The sequence below is a fragment of the Kogia breviceps genome, chromosome 12 (assembly GCF_026419965.1).
Source record: "Kogia breviceps isolate mKogBre1 chromosome 12, mKogBre1 haplotype 1, whole genome shotgun sequence".
In the NCBI taxonomy this organism is placed as follows: Eukaryota; Metazoa; Chordata; class Mammalia; order Artiodactyla; family Physeteridae; genus Kogia; species Kogia breviceps.
The window spans coordinates 3,025,481-3,041,132 of record NC_081321.1 but is presented as its reverse complement, the minus strand read 5'-3'; the positions used below and the strand labels follow the sequence as shown (position 1 = coordinate 3,041,132).

General features: G+C 43.9%; 1 protein-coding gene across 7 annotated transcripts in view; it reads right to left on the bottom strand.

Moving 5' to 3' along the window:
- TULP3 (TUB like protein 3) overlaps positions 1–15,652 on the bottom strand; it is a 37,752-nt gene that overhangs the window by 10,612 nt on the left and 11,488 nt on the right. For 6 of the 7 annotated variants that reach the window (XM_059081361.2, XM_067008545.1, XM_067008542.1 and 3 more), the window contains exons 2-4: positions 13,438–13,489; positions 4,193–4,352; positions 3,297–3,473 (exon numbers count right to left, since the gene is read on the bottom strand). In XM_059081361.2, coding sequence (XP_058937344.1) covers positions 3,297–3,473; positions 4,193–4,352; positions 13,438–13,489 — 389 coding nt within the window. Of the gene's footprint in view, positions 1–3,296; positions 3,474–4,192; positions 4,353–5,409; positions 5,452–13,437; positions 13,490–15,652 lie in introns of those variants that run through there. The other variant, XM_067008543.1, reaches the window with a different exon arrangement.

The window sequence follows — 15,652 nt, the reverse complement described above, 5'->3', positions numbered from 1 at the left end:
CGGATAAACGGAATCAAGTTGTCCTCAAGGACACCCAAGGACAAGAAAGACTAAGGCCAGTTAGAAAATTAATCTCGGGGCTTCCCTGGTGGCGCAGTGGTGGAGAGTCCGCCTGCCGACGCAGGGGACACGGGTTCGCGCCCCGGTCCAGGAAGATCCCACGTGCCGGGGAGCGGCTGGGCCCGTGAGCCGCGGCCGCTGAGCCTGCGCGTCCGGAGCCTGTGCTCCGCAACGGGAGAGGCCACAGCAGTGAGGGGCCCGCGTACCGCAAAAAAATAAAAAAAAAAAATAATAATAATTAATTAATCTCAAGTGAAAACATATGTCCATACACAAACGTATGTATAACTATTTATAGCAGCATTATTCATAATAGCCAGAGTGGAAACAACCCAAATGCCCGTCAACTGATAAAGGCAGGAGCAAAACGTGGCTTATCCATACGACGGAATGTGATTCAATGACAGAAAAGAATGAAGCATTGACACAAGCTACAACGTGGATGAACTCTGAAAACACGATGCTAAGTGAAAGCCAGGCATAAGGGAGCACACAGTGTATAACTGATTCTGTTTATATGAAACACCAGAATAGGCAAATTCGCAGAGACAGAAAGTAGACTGGTGGCTGCCCAGGGGTGGGGAGTTGGAGGGAAATGCGAAGTGACTGCTACAAGGTATGAAGTTTCTTTGGTGCCAGACGACATTCTAAAATTGATTGTGCTAATGGCTGCAGACCTCTGTGAACACACTGAAGAACCAATCAACTGTTCACTTTACATGGGTGAATTGTATGGTATGTGAATTATATCTCAATAAAGCTATTATTTTAAAAATTCTTTGGTTTGTGAAGGACATTTCTTTCTTTCGTTTTTCTTTCCTAAAACGTTAACTTTTGGGGACGGGTAGCAAAACGCATAAAACTCTAGGGATCGCCCTCTCATATGGATATCTTCACTCAGTACTACATTTTCTTCTTTTATTTTTTTAAATTGAAGTACAGGTGATTTACAACATTAGTACTATGTTTTCCAATGCCATATTTGTACCAAGAACTCAGTTTATGTGAATACATGTTTTAAGATGGAGATCAAAGATTTCTCCCAAACTTGTAAGACAAGCGAACCGGATCCCCACTTGAGGAACATTATCTTCCAAACTGACACTTGTTAAGTCTTAGTCAAGAGAGCACTTAATGGCTTTTATGGTCCAGATGCAACTTGTTCAGACTCAAAAAGGCATTAACCCATCTGGTCCCGAAAGGCCAATCCTGAGAAAGAACACAGCGGTCATTTAATAGGGCAGAGTAAAAGGGACAGCTTGGTGTTTACAGTAAGGGATCAAGGACTAGACGAAGACTCGGGAAATCTAGCTCTGCCGCTATTCAGCTCGCTGGCCTGGGGAAAGTGATGTAGCTTCTGGTTAAACTGAGAGTTCTCCTTGCCCTGGCTCTTCCACGCCTTTCACTCTCTTTTGTTATAATAACGATAGGAAAGTAACAGGATTACCACGGCCACACTCATATTACAGACAGGGAAACTGAGGCAGAGAAAAGTTGTGCTGCTTTCCCCTTTCCCAGCCAGAGGTGGCAGAGCCGAGACTCCAAACCACGCCGGCTGGCCCCACAGCGGAGCTCTAAGGCACGCCACACCCCGCCCCAGTTTCCACAAATACATCACGCTCTATACACCTGATGCCTCTGCTAACGTAATTTCTCCTGCCCAAGTTTGCTGCCTAACCAACCAGCGGTGTGATGTAGAACAAGCTACTTAGCCTTTCTGAGAACCGATTTTCTTACATGTGAAAAGGAGAGGCTAACACGTGTAACGGCTCACAGTACCGTCACAGATACTGAGATAAGGCACGTCAAGTGGCTGACAAGCAAAAGACATTCACAGTGTCGTGTCCAGCCGCCCCTGAGCCGACAGCTGTGCACAGGAGCACACGCACCCCTCACGCCTCAGCCCAGTCGCCACCTCCTTCGATGTGGGTCTTGTTCCTCTCACTGCCCTGCAGTGGAGTTCTGTTTCTCCTGCTTTCTACTCTATACACCAAAATATAACTCGAGATCAGCCCATCAGCCAAACTATCTCATTAGCCTTCCTGCTTCCACACTTACCCGCTCCAATTCATCCTTCATGGTGCAGAGTAATTTTTCCACAGCCCAAAGCTGCTATCACTCCAGCTTAAAATCCCATAGGCTCCTGTTATTACTCTTCATAGGAAGTCCACACCCTAGCTCGGCCTGTCAAACCCAACGAAATCGGAGCCCGCCCACCCCTCCAGCCCATCTCTCTCCACACCCCTTCCCACCTGTCACCTCACGCTCTGCACTCCAGCCCTTCTGAGCTGCTGGCTCCTCTTCCCGCATCACGCTCTGGCTTAGACGTCACCTCCGGATCAACTCTGGTTGGGCACCCCTCTCCACACTCCCTTGGCTATTTAGGTCCCTGAAGCCTCAATTTAGGTGCACGAAGCCTCAATCAGAATAAATGCTCCACGAGGGCAGGAACCTCGTTCACAATTGTATCCTAAGTGCCTAGAACAAGGCCTGATATATAGCATATCCTCAATACATGTTTTCTAAATGAATGAAAATATGAATCCATTTGAATGTACATCTATCCTGCCAGTCTGTGCTAGAACCTCCTGACCCACATACCCCAGTGCCCAGCGACGCCTGTGACAGAGCAGGTACCCGGCAAACATACAGCCATTACTGGATCTGAAAAGGGGATGCTTAATTCCTTCCCACTATAAAATTAGTTCTCTAAGAAGGAGAAGACTACCAAGGACCTCTGAAACGTACAGGAATATTTATGAGAATAACTCCAACTCGCAGAAAGCAGGCTCTAATGGAAAAAGTATTATTGGTTTAAGGATATTTTGATCCAATTTGTGTTTCCACTAAGCTGGCTGTTTATCTCTCCCCTTACCACTAGAGGAATATAAGCTGTGAAACAGAGGCAGGGGAGGGTGCTGAGGGGCAACTCAGTCAAAGGAACAGCGTGGGGACAAAAATAAAATGTCAAAAGGAAGGCAATAGCCATAATAGTAGCTAATGCTGCTGATATTACACACACACACACACACACACACACACACACACACACACACATTATATATGTATTCTGGGTGCACCACGCAGCTTGTGGGATCTTAGCTCCCCGACCAGGGATCAAACCTGGGCCCTTGGCAGTGAAAGCACAGAGTCCTAACTACTGGCTCGCCAGGGAATTCCCTGTTTTATATTTTATTTAACTAACTCACTGCCTCAAAACTGTTACCAATCCTCACCATGTTTCTGGAGAATCTCCTGAAGATCTGGCTTGGAAGCAGGGTCCCAAGTGCTATCTCCATCAGCACTTCCTTCAGTATCCTCCTCCATGGCAGAAGATCCTACTGAGAGAACGTGAAGTCTGGTTTCCACGTCTTGAGCATCTGGCTTCAGGAAGGCAGCAGGACCCTCAATGCCTAGGGGCCCAACAAAAAGAAAAAAGAAGAAAGTATTATCCACTATTTGGCTGGATGGTGTTGGGGTATGTGATCTGAATTAAGAACCACCACACCGTTTCACTTCTCCTTCTTTAACATCCACGAGGACATGCGTTAACAGAGGAATCCATTTTATTATCTGGTGTTCCTTTGATCAACACGCCCTGACTGCCACTAAAGTCAATGTACCTGATGTTGTGCTTTAGAAACTTGAGAATGAGACTGAAAGCCAAGTAGGTCCTCCGAGGTCCATCCAGATCCCGTCCAAGCCAGGAGCCGAGGGGGCTAGCTTGAGAGCCGTTTAACCCTGCTCTGCCTCTACCCCGTCGCTGACTCGGACGCCCCTGAGTCCGGCCACCGGAAGAATGGGTGCTCCTACCTGCTCCTGGCTTCATGCTTGACTCTGCCAGGAGGCGACAATCAAGCCTGCAAGCTCCTCAAGTGGGCAGCTCTGGACACTTTCACTTTGCGTCTAAAACAACAGTTCCAGGACGGTTGTGAACTTGAAGGTATCCTCCACTGATCAGACCACTGCTTTTATTCCAACTCAAAGGCCCTGAATGCAATTATAAAGATAAACGGAGGCACCTGGTAACGATGCTAATATTGTCCCTTCGGTCCATCTGAGAATCCCCCTGCCTCCCCCAGGTCTGTGAAAACCGTGCAGCAGCGGGCAGAGATGCCGCCTGAGCACGCACCGTGCAGGGTGACACCGCTGCGCGGGGCCTGAGGTTCCACCAGCGGGGTACGCTCCTCACTTCTCCTCGGCTTTGACCGGCGTGGCTGGGCTTCTGGGTTCGGCTGCACCATGAGCGGCTCCAGGCGCTTCTTTCTCTGCTTCTTCTCCAGCAGCGCTCTCTGGGGAAAATTGTGACAGCACATGGCCAGGAGAGTGATGATGAGATCTAGCTACTTCAACATATACGGCCTTTCATGGATCCTTACAAAACCTCTTGTAAATTAAATTTTCCCACTTAAGAAATGGGAAAATTGAGACACAGAGAGAGGTAAGGATTCATTCACTTCATTTAATAAATATTTACTAAACACCTATAAAAGATCTATCTAAAATTATACAAATGTATTTCTAGCAAAGCGAGACCATGATCTAAGTATATTAAAAATATATAGTAACTAACATATTATGATCAAAGCACAATAAAATTTAAAATATATGAACACATATGAATAGGAGAAAAGATGAAGGAACATGGTAATGGTGATTTCTCTGGGTGTTAGAATATGAATGATTATTTTTCCTTTTCCTAGTTTTCTAAATTTTCTTACTTTTGTAACTGGAAGAAAAAGATAAAACTTGTTATCCACCGGGTGTGGAGAAAAGGGGACCCTCCTGCACTGTTGATGGGAAAGTAAATTGGTGCAGCCACTATGGAGAACAGTATGGAGGTTCCTTAAAAAATTAAAAATAGAGCTACCATAGGATCCTGCAATCCCACTCCTGGGCATATATTTGGAGAAAAACGTGGCTCGAAAGAATACATGCACCCCAATGTTCACTGCAGCGCTGTTTACGATAGCTAAGACATGGAAGCAACCTAAATGTCCATCGACAGATGAATGGATAAAGAAGATGTGGTACATATACAGAGTGGAATATTACTCAGCCATAAAAAAGAATAAAATAATGCCATTTACAGCAACATGGATGGACCTAGAGATTACCATACTAAGTGAAGTCAGAGCAAGACAAGTATCATATGATATCGCTCGTATGCGGAATCTAAAAAAAATGATACAAATGACCTTATTTACAAAACAGAAATAGACTCACAGAGAATGAACTTGTGGTTACCAAAGGGGAAGGACTGGGGTCGGGGGGAAGGATAGAATGGGAGTTTGGGATTGACATGTACACACTACTCATATTTAAAATAGATAACCAACAAGGACCTACTGTATAGCACAGGGAACTCTGCTCAATATTCTGTTATAACCTAAATGGGAAAAAAATTTGAAAAAGAATAGACACATGTATATGTATAACTTAATCATTTTGCTGTACACCTTAAACTAACACGACATTATTAATCAACTATACTCCAATATAAAATTTAAAAAAACATTATCCTCTAAACCCCAAACTATTTTCATGTTTTAATCAGCTAAAAAGCAGTAAGTTTTGCTTTCTTGCTCATTTTTACATAATTAGTAATCCAACAAATTAGCGTCAAGGATAAGATGGGAAAAAAATGGCAGTTGGAAAATTCCAATTAAAAAACAATCAACTCTATGGATAAAAGCAAGATAAAAGAGTAGGGTAGCAGGAAAAGTCAGGAAAAAAGCATGAGAGACTATCAGAAAAAAATCCAATGAGATGAAAAGGAAGGTACCAGCATATATACTATTTTTAAGCCTTGGCAAATAAGAGCTTGTAATACATAGAAATTACTATGGATCTGGGATGTCTCAGAACAGGAGAGTGTCAAGCCCCAAGCTAAAAAATTAAGCCATGATTTAAAAGCATAGATATATAACCTACTTTACTGTTTCTCAGGCAAAAAGCCAACTGTTTACTTTTTTCATTGACACTGCTTTTAAAAAGTGTCACTAGGAAGAAGAGCTAATCTAAGAGGTGAGACTATTAGTAGGAAAGGAACCATTTTTTCCCAGAACTGGCCTGATGAAAGCGTGCAGATAAATTCAGAAGACAGAAGAAATATACCTCTTCTTTTTTACCCAACCTTGTGCATAAGGAAAAAGACTAGGGGTGCTAAAATAATATGTCAAAGGGACTATACTGTCAAGAATGAAAAGAGAACTTAGAGCAAGTTGGGAAAGAATAATTGGGGTTTTTGAGGTTATTTTGAGATCCATGAATTAATACACAGAGGTGGACCCTAACGTCCCAGGAACACTAAATACACAGGAGGTTATAATGAGGTTCTCCCCCTGGAACTTGCTGATAAGATTCTTCTAGCAACTAAGAAGTCTGTATAATGGATAAGAAGTAAACTAACTGCCTGAAAGAGATGGTAAACATGAAGTATAAAGACGTGAGAAACTGTCGCATATTATCCATGTGGCCACAGCTATTTAGTCTCAAAATAGTCTCATAACTGTGAAACAACTGGGGCCTCCCTAGCGGTCCAGTGGTTAACACTCCGCTCTCCCACTGCAGGGGCACAGGTTTGATCCCTGGTCCAGGAACTAAGATACTGTATGCCGCGTAGTACGGCCAAAAAAATAAAAAATAAAATAACTGTGAAACAACTGATGAAACAAGAACATGAGCTACAGCGAATCCATTTTATTAACATATGTAAAGGAAAAATTGTTGTACAGAAAAGGAGCATTCTGCTTGTGGTCTAGAAAAAAGCAGCCAAAGAGCAAGAATTTGACAGAATACGTCCATCCTGTCCAAGAAAGAGAGATGCTGAGTCTGGCGGACAAGCGCACCCTATCTACTGGGAAAGCTCCCTCTCTCTGAGGACAGGAAACTATCCAAGGCTTCTTCATGGTTTTGCTGAACGAGCCCTCAGGACTATCTCCTTCTCTTTCCTCTGACTCCTTGCTTACCAATCAGCCTTCTCATTTTCAGTCTAACTTCTTGTTCTTCCCAAGAACAGAGCATTAAAAACAGTAGCAATGAACACGCACTGCAAGAGTACAGAGTTCTCACTGTAAATGAATAAACTGGCATCTGGCTTCATGACTGAGTGTTGTAAGTTTGACTGGTGTGCATCTGTTCCAGAGGACAATCCTGCCTGTGGTCTAGAAAAGGGGAACCACAGAGCCGGATGTCACGTTACATCTGGGCTCACTGACAAAACCGAGTTCTGAGACCTGCAAAGGGTAGACTAGATTTGTGGCCACAGTGATCCTATTAAGGTGTCTGGTGAAGCCCTTCTCTATCCATGTCAACGCTAGTCACACCCATTCAGATCAACAACTTAAGAAAAAACAACTCTAGATTCAAACTGTGAACCTCAGGGACACAGCTGCTACATTATTGCACTGAATATACCCTCTTATTGTCCAAGTTTGTAAATAAGAAAAAACCCCATAAAATACCCACAAATGGGCAAACTGCCATCTTGGTAAAAACTATCACCTAACTTAGCATTCTAATCACCCTCACATAATTTGGACGGAGGAGAAGAGATGTGGTTGAGTTTCAATGTAATGGTGTCAACTTATTTATGCTTTACCTTCCCTGAAAAGCTAAGAGTGCTTACATGAGGCTACGTAAACACAGGACTCCTTACCTTTGTAAGGGGAAGGTCAGCACAGCTGGGAAAAGAGCCAAAGGTGACTGTTTGATGCCTAAATACAATTTAAAATGTTGACTTCAGGACTTTTAAGTGTCACATAAATTAACCTTTAAATTTCCCAGCTCCCTGGAAACTGAGCAATAACTCAAAGAATCCATCCTCTCCAGAATCTGGTGGTAGGTCCTACTATCATTCCCTGAAGCAAAATTCTGAATGGTAATACCAAAATAAATGAGGAAATAAAGGAGATTATATTCGGGGGGGGGGAGGGGTTCCATCAAACGACTCTATCCAATAAAGTAATAAATCCCATGCAAGCCTGAAATTAATGATAGCTTGAGACTCCACTGATTCTCAATTTTCAAAGGACTCCCAGAGAAAATGGGTTGGTTACTTTATGACATTCTTGGAACGGACTGCGTAACTGCAGGTACAAGATCACAATGGTTGCCAGAGGTCTATCAGTTTGGCTAAAAATAATCAACTTTCCTGGCACACAAAGAGAGATCATGGGAGGACGAAACTAAGAGTTTAAAACTGGACTTTCTTTTTGGCCACATGAAACGGCTCTGGGGATGGTAGTTCCCTGACCGGGGTGGAACCCGGGCCCCTGCAGTGGAAGCACCGAGTTCTAACCCCTGGACCGCCAGGAGTCCCTGAATCAGACTTCTTCAAGTACCGATTCGACGCACTGATGGCTGCCTCCCTTCGAAGGGTGCGTATCCGTAGATGGGGACCCGGCCCAAATGGACTGTGCTATACTTTAATCCACTGACTGCCAGATGGCATCAACGTTCTCCACCTAACGTGCATACCTGTCTGAGTAACATCCCTGAAAGAATCTGAAGATCTTTACATTCTGGAGCTAGTTAAGGTGCCATATACCCCGAAAATACGAGTATCTAGTGACAGTAGTAAAAATAAAAGCAAAATATACTCAGTGGAATAAATGGTGGTGGGACAACTGGATACCCACGTGCAAAAGAGTGATTCTGGACCCTGCCTCATACCATATAAAAAGATTAACTCAAAACAGATCATGGAAAGTGGTGTAAAACTCTTAAAAAAAACACAGGAGCGAGTCTTTGTAAACTCGTTTAGGCAATGGTTTCTTAGATGACACCCCAAGTGCAAGTGACAAAAGAAAAAATAGATGAAACTTTGGGGCTGAAGATGATACCATCCAAAAAGTAAAAAAAGAACCCACAGAATTGGAGAAAATATTTACAAATAATATTTCTGATAAAGAACTTGCATCTACACTATATAAAGAACTCTTACAACTCAAAACCAAAAAGAAAGTAACCCAGTTAAAAAACGGGCAAAGGATTTGGATGGACATTTCTCCAAAGAGAACACGCAGATGGTCACTAAAGATGTCCCACATCACTAGTCATTAGGGAAATGCAAATCAAGACCATAATGAGACTCTACTTCAGACTCACTAAAATGGCTCTAATCAAAGACGGACAATAATAAGTACTGGCAGGAAAATGGGGAAACTGGAAGCCTTATACACTGCTGGTGGGGGTGTAAAATGGTCAGTGACTGTGGAAAACAGTCTGGCAGTCCCTTGAAATGTTCAACACGGAGTTACCATATGACCTGCAAAGACACTCCGATTACCCAAGGCATATTAGGTATATCTTGGTATACCTATACTTGGGTAGATCACCCAAGAGAAATGAAAGCACGTCCACACAAAAACTTGTACACAGGGCTTCCCTGGTGGCGCAGTGGTTGAGAATCTGCCTGCCGATGCAGGGGACATGGGTCCAAGCCCTGGTCTGGGAGGATCCCACATGCCGCGGAGCAACTAGGTCCGTGAGCCACCACTACTGACCCTGCGCGTCTGCAGCCTGTGCTCCGCAACAAGAGAGGCCACGACAGTGAGAGGCCCGCGCACCACAATGAAGAGCGGCCCCACCTTGCTGCAACTGGAGAAAGCCCTCGCACAGAAACGAAGACCCAACGCGGCCAAAAATAAATAAATAAATAAACAATAATTTAAAAAAAAAAAACTTGTACACAGATGCTCAGAGAAGCATTATTTGTAATGTGGAAACATCCCAAATGTCCATCAACTGATGAATGGAGAAACATGGTCTGTTCATAAAACAGAATGTATTCAATAGTAAAAAGGAATGAATTCCTGATACATGCTACAACATGGGTGAGCCCTTTGCTAAGCCAAAGAAGCCAGGCACAAAAGACTGTATATTGTATGATTCCACTTACACAAGATTTAAAAAAATCATTTGTACACTGTAACTGAGCATTAATAATATGTGAATTACAATTCAATAAAGCTGTTCAAAAATCTGTATAGGACAAAAACAGCCATGTGTAAATTATCTGAAAGTCTAGGAGTTTTAAACATTAAATTCTAAGATTAACTATCAGAAAAACAGGATAGATATGAAGGAAGTGAATTTAATCAAATCAATAACACTGTAGTGGATGATAAAAGAATACACTGAGAGAAGGAAAATGGTCTCTGTGGAAATAAGGTAAGTAGAACTGAAGAGCAGGATTCATCTTGTGTCTCTAGTATGAATGATCCAAGGCAGGGAGCGTCCTGGCCAGATATCAGGTATCTCATTCCTTGGGCAGGTATAACCCTTTAGTAGAGGTGAATTAATTACGCCATCACACAATGATATTTACAATAAAGCTCATTTTACAAACTCCACTTGCTCTGATTTCAGACTCACCAGACAGACTCTTCTAACGGGAAACTGATGACCTGATGATTCTGGTATATGGTTCACTAGCAATTAATAAATTAACCCCAACTTAGATTCACTGCTTAGGATACTGGTTAGTGTGAACCAGTCCTCGTGAGGCTGATTAACTCTGGCTGCTCTCAGCGAACTACCTCTCAAGCTCAGACCAGTAACTCAGCCACAGGGACGTTCCCACAGCAGAATCCCCACACCGCAGGCGGTGGCGGCGAGAGGGAGGGCCCCCAGCCCCTCCCAAGTCCACCGACACTCACCGTCACGGGTGGGAATGCCCCGTACCCCTCGGAGGTGGGGGGGGTCGGCAGGCCCTGGACTGTGAGCCTCGCACCAAGAGTTTGCCAGCCTGGCAGGCCAGAGCGGGGAGCAACCGAGCCTTCCTCAAGGCGCCGCCATCCATCCCAGCCCGGGCCCCCACACTCTTAAGATCCTCCCCAACAAGCTGTTATTTTACCCAGTCTGACCTCAATCCACACACAAAATAACTGGGGTTCACAGAGTTTGAGGACCTAACTTAAAATCACACAGCTAATTAAAGGCACAGCTAGAACGGGAACCAAAGTCTGCTTCTGGGCCAGTGTTGTATTCGGTATGTGGCGCTGCCTTTCCTGCTACAGGCCGTCTGACGGTGAAGTCCCTGAGCCCCTGCTCTTCTGTTCATGGCAGCATTTCAGGGCTCGCACAGGATTCTCATACACTATTTAGCAACAAAATTTATACATCAGGTCCAAAGAGACTGCTTTGAATCTTTAAAAATTCCCATAAAGTTTTATGTCTTTATATTCACTGACTATTTCTGGTAAAGAACTAGCCAAGTAGAGGGAGAAAGACTTTTCACCAATATCTTTTTTGTATTATCTGAATTCTTCTTATTTTTTTACTTTTTTGGCCACGCGGCAGGCGGGATCCTAGTTCCCCGACCAGGGGTAGAACCCGTGCCGGCTGCAGTGGAAGCACTGAGTCCTAACCACTGGACCACCAGGAAAGTCCTTCATATGCTTTTATTACCTATGTAAAACCATAGTTTAAAAAAGTTTGTACTATAAAAAGGCTTACAAAATTCCCAAATCCCAAAATACCACACACATACCACACCACATGTAGCATTCTCACTGAAAAGAATAAAAATCACAAAATAGTTGGGCCTTTTTTTTAAAAAAATCCAGAAAGTATACCTATATACCAAACTCAAAAACTGCACAAAATTTAAATCTTACGTCTTATTTCATTACTTGGTAGATGACCATAGATTTCATTTCATGTTAGCAAGGGATGTACCCCTGAGCCTTATAAAAATAAATCAAAGATCTAAACAAAAATCTAAAATCTTGTGTTATGTCTCCCTAAATACAGTCTGCTATGCAATGGAATGCAAAAGATAAAGGGCTCAATTATTCTGCTCTGGGGCGGGGGCGAGGGGGGGGTGGTGGCGATAAATCTATATCTAATCAGGATTTCCCTCATGATCCCAGATTCCTTTCTTTCCTGTGTTTATTTGTTTTTTTCAGTACTAGAAAGAACTGTTTATTCACAGGCTCAGCAGCAGTTTTACAGAATCAGGTGCACAACCCGCACCGGTTCCTCTGCTTAGAGGCCACATGCCCTGCGCAGGGAGATGCAGGCAGCCTCCTGCAACTGCTGAGACATTTGTGGCCGTTTCCTACCCTGCTGTGCAACACCAGATTTGCTTCAAATGTGCCCCAGTCTCCTTAAAGGATGCCAGCAGTGGCTGTGAGGAAGGCTGCCTGTCCATGAAGCTGCTACTGCCAGGCTCCGTGGGCCAGCACACCTGGAGGCGGGCAGGGCGAACGGCGCGCACCACCACGGGGCCTCGTGCCGAGGCGGTGAGGCTGAGGCCATGATCCAGGCCCGGGATGCCGAGCCCAGCCAGGGAGGAGGGCGGCGGGCAGAGCAGGATGCGTGGTGCTGACCGACGAGGCGGCTGCCGCCACCTTGAAGCAGAGGGTCCCTGACCACCACTGGGCCACGCTCCTTTCCAGGCGCACATGAGAAGGCCTCCCAGGTGGTGGCCTGAGAGGCGGTGGACTTGCTGACAGGCCCCATGGAGGCCCCATGGACACCAAGGGCTTGGGAGGGGCCCTGGAGGCCAGATGGTCCCAGGCATGTCCCCGTGGAGACCTCGTAACTAGTTTGTAGTGATTCCACCTTTAAAGTAATTTACTACACTCCAAGTCCTGTTATGAGATCCAACAGCAACATAAAGAAGCAAGACAAAACTTTGGAGGTGTTTTTAGTCACCTACCACTCTAGACACTGATTGTTAATGATCCTACATCACAGCCTGGACCTACAGAATTTCCTGAATTAGAAAACATTCATATGGAAGTAATATATGTTGGGTATAGTTTCTAAACTGACTAATCATGATGATCACATCATGTAACAATACAAAATTGTTCATTTATTTCTTCCTTCATTCAAACATTTAATGAAGGATTACTATGGGCCCAGCCCTAGGCCAGGAACTCCTGATATAATGGTCATGATTAACAGACTCAGTTCCTGTTCTCATGGAGCTTAGTCTAATGGAGGAGATGAACATAAGTCAAATCAGTGCCAAAAAAGGATAGTAATAATGCGTAAGTGAAAAGTGGGACCAGTGCTGTGAAGAAAAGTATTCTGTAGACAACAGAGGCTTTTAAGCAGCACAGTACTATTTTCAGATTTGCATTTTAAGATAAGAAAAACATCTTGTAGTTACATGAAATTACAGTGCAGAGAGGTGTTTAAGGCAGCAGGATCAAATTAACTACACAGAAATACAATGTTAACATTTTCCTAATTCTTGTGACAGCTGCCAAGGAATTCTCAGTGACTGAAAAATCCAAGGCCAGTTTTAATGCTGATGTCCTCAAGGCACGTGGGTCTTGCCAGAGCCCAAAGTTCAGACCATCAGCTTCACGGTCAGTATAGCTGTCCACGTCTTTCAAGCGAGGAGACTCTGCTCACCTGATTATCCAGTTTCAGCTGCCGGAGCTTCATGGTCTCATCCTCAAAGGCACTGTTAAAAAAAAAAACATGAAAATGAAGCATGTAAAGAGAAAATCCTTGTAAAACCATGTCAATCTCATCTTTTCCATGTATCTACCTCTTTGGGCTATTTAGAACCAATTAATTCTACCTTAGGGAAAGCACGGGCTTCTAGATGCTGCCCACACTGACTGCAGGAGGACGTGCCATCCTTAATGCCACACACAGTCCACAGAGGACCTGAGGAGATTCAAATACCCAAAGGATAAGAAAAAGGCAGAGCACAGAACCCCATGCACGTGGGGATTTTTTTTTTTCTCTTTAAAACCATATACTGGGGACTTCCCTGGTGGCGCAGTGGTTAAGAATCCACCTGCCAACGCAGGGGACATGGTCTGGGAAGATCCCACGTGCCGTGGAGCAACTAAGCCCGTGCACCAAAACTACTGAGCCTGCGCTCCAGAGCCCGCGAGCCACAACTACTGAGCCCACATGCCTAGAACCCATGCTCCGCAACAAGAGAAGCCATCGCAATTAGAAGCCCGCGTACCACAACAAAGAGTAGCCTCCGCTCGCCACAACTAGAGAAAGCCCACGTGCAATGAAGACCCAATGTGACCAATAAATAAATAAATAAATAATCTGCAAACAACAAAATGCTGGAGAGGGTGTGGAGAAAAGGGAACCCTCCTGCACTGTTGGTGGGAATGTAAATTGATACAGCCACTATGGAGAACAGTATGGAGGTTCCTTAAAAAACTAAAAATAGAATTACCATGATCCAGCAATCCCACTACTGGGCACATACCCAGAGAAAACCATAATTCAAAAAGACACATGCACCCCAATGTTCACTGCAGCACTATTTACAATAGCCAGGTCATGGAAGAAACGTAAATGCCCATCGACAGACGAATGGATAAAGATGTGATACATATATACAGTGGAATATTAGCCATAAAAAGGAACAAAACTGAGTCATTTGTTGAGATGTGGATGGATCTACAGACTGTCATACAGAGTGAAGTCAGGAGAAAAACAAATATCGTATATTAACGCATGTATGTGGAACCTAGAAAAATGGTACAGATGAACTGGTTTGCAGAGCAGAAGTTGAGACACAGATGTAGAGAACAAACGTATGGACACCAAGGGGGAAAGTGGCGTGGGGGTAGGGATGGTGGTGTGCTGAATCGGGCGATTGGGATTGACATTTAGACACTGATGTGTATAAAACTGATGACTAATAAGAACCTGCTGTATAAAAAATAAATTAAAATACTAAAAAAAAAGATATAAGCAACAAGGATATATTGTATAGCACAGGGAATTATAGCCATTATCTTGTAATAACTAGTATAATATTGTAAATCAACTATACTTCAATAAAAAAGGAATATTAAGAGTTAAAAACATTTGCTGGGCTTCCCTGGTGGCGCAGTGGTTGAGAGTCTGCCTGCCGACGCAGGGGATGCGGGTTTGTGCCCCGGTCCGGGAGGATCCCACATGCCGTGGAGCGGCTGGGCCCATGAGCCGTGGCCGCTGAGCCTGCACATCCGGGGCCTGTGCTTCGCAACGGGAGAGGCCACAGCAGTGAGAGGCCCGCGTAACACACACACACACACACACACACACACACACACACACACACACACACACACACACACACACAAAATTGCTAATTTGATAGGTAAATTGGCCTCTTGATTTAATTTATGGTTTTGATGACTTTAAACAATTTCTAAATAATTTTTCATGTTTATTAATTACTTAATATAGTGAATTTAAACAATTTTTCATATTTATTAATTACTTAATAAAGTGTAGTTAAATAGGGACTACATTAAAGTCTTGCATTTTCAGAAATAATGCTGAAGGGAATTCAGCACTATCTAGTCTCAATCTTTCATTTCATAGGTAAGGACTAGTAGTTAGTCCAGGGAGGTTATATGGTTTGACCAAAGGTAAGACACAATTATCACTGATTAAAAAAAAAAATACTTAGCACTGTGTCTGGAATATAATGAGTACTCAGTATATGTTTGTTTTTTATAAATTTATTTATTTATTTTTGGCTGCGTTGGGTCTTCGTTGCTGCGCGCGGGGTCTCTCTAGCTGCAGCGAGCGGGGGCTACTCTTCATTGTAGTGCACAGGCTTCTCATTGCAGCGGCTTCTCTTGTTGCAGAGCATGGG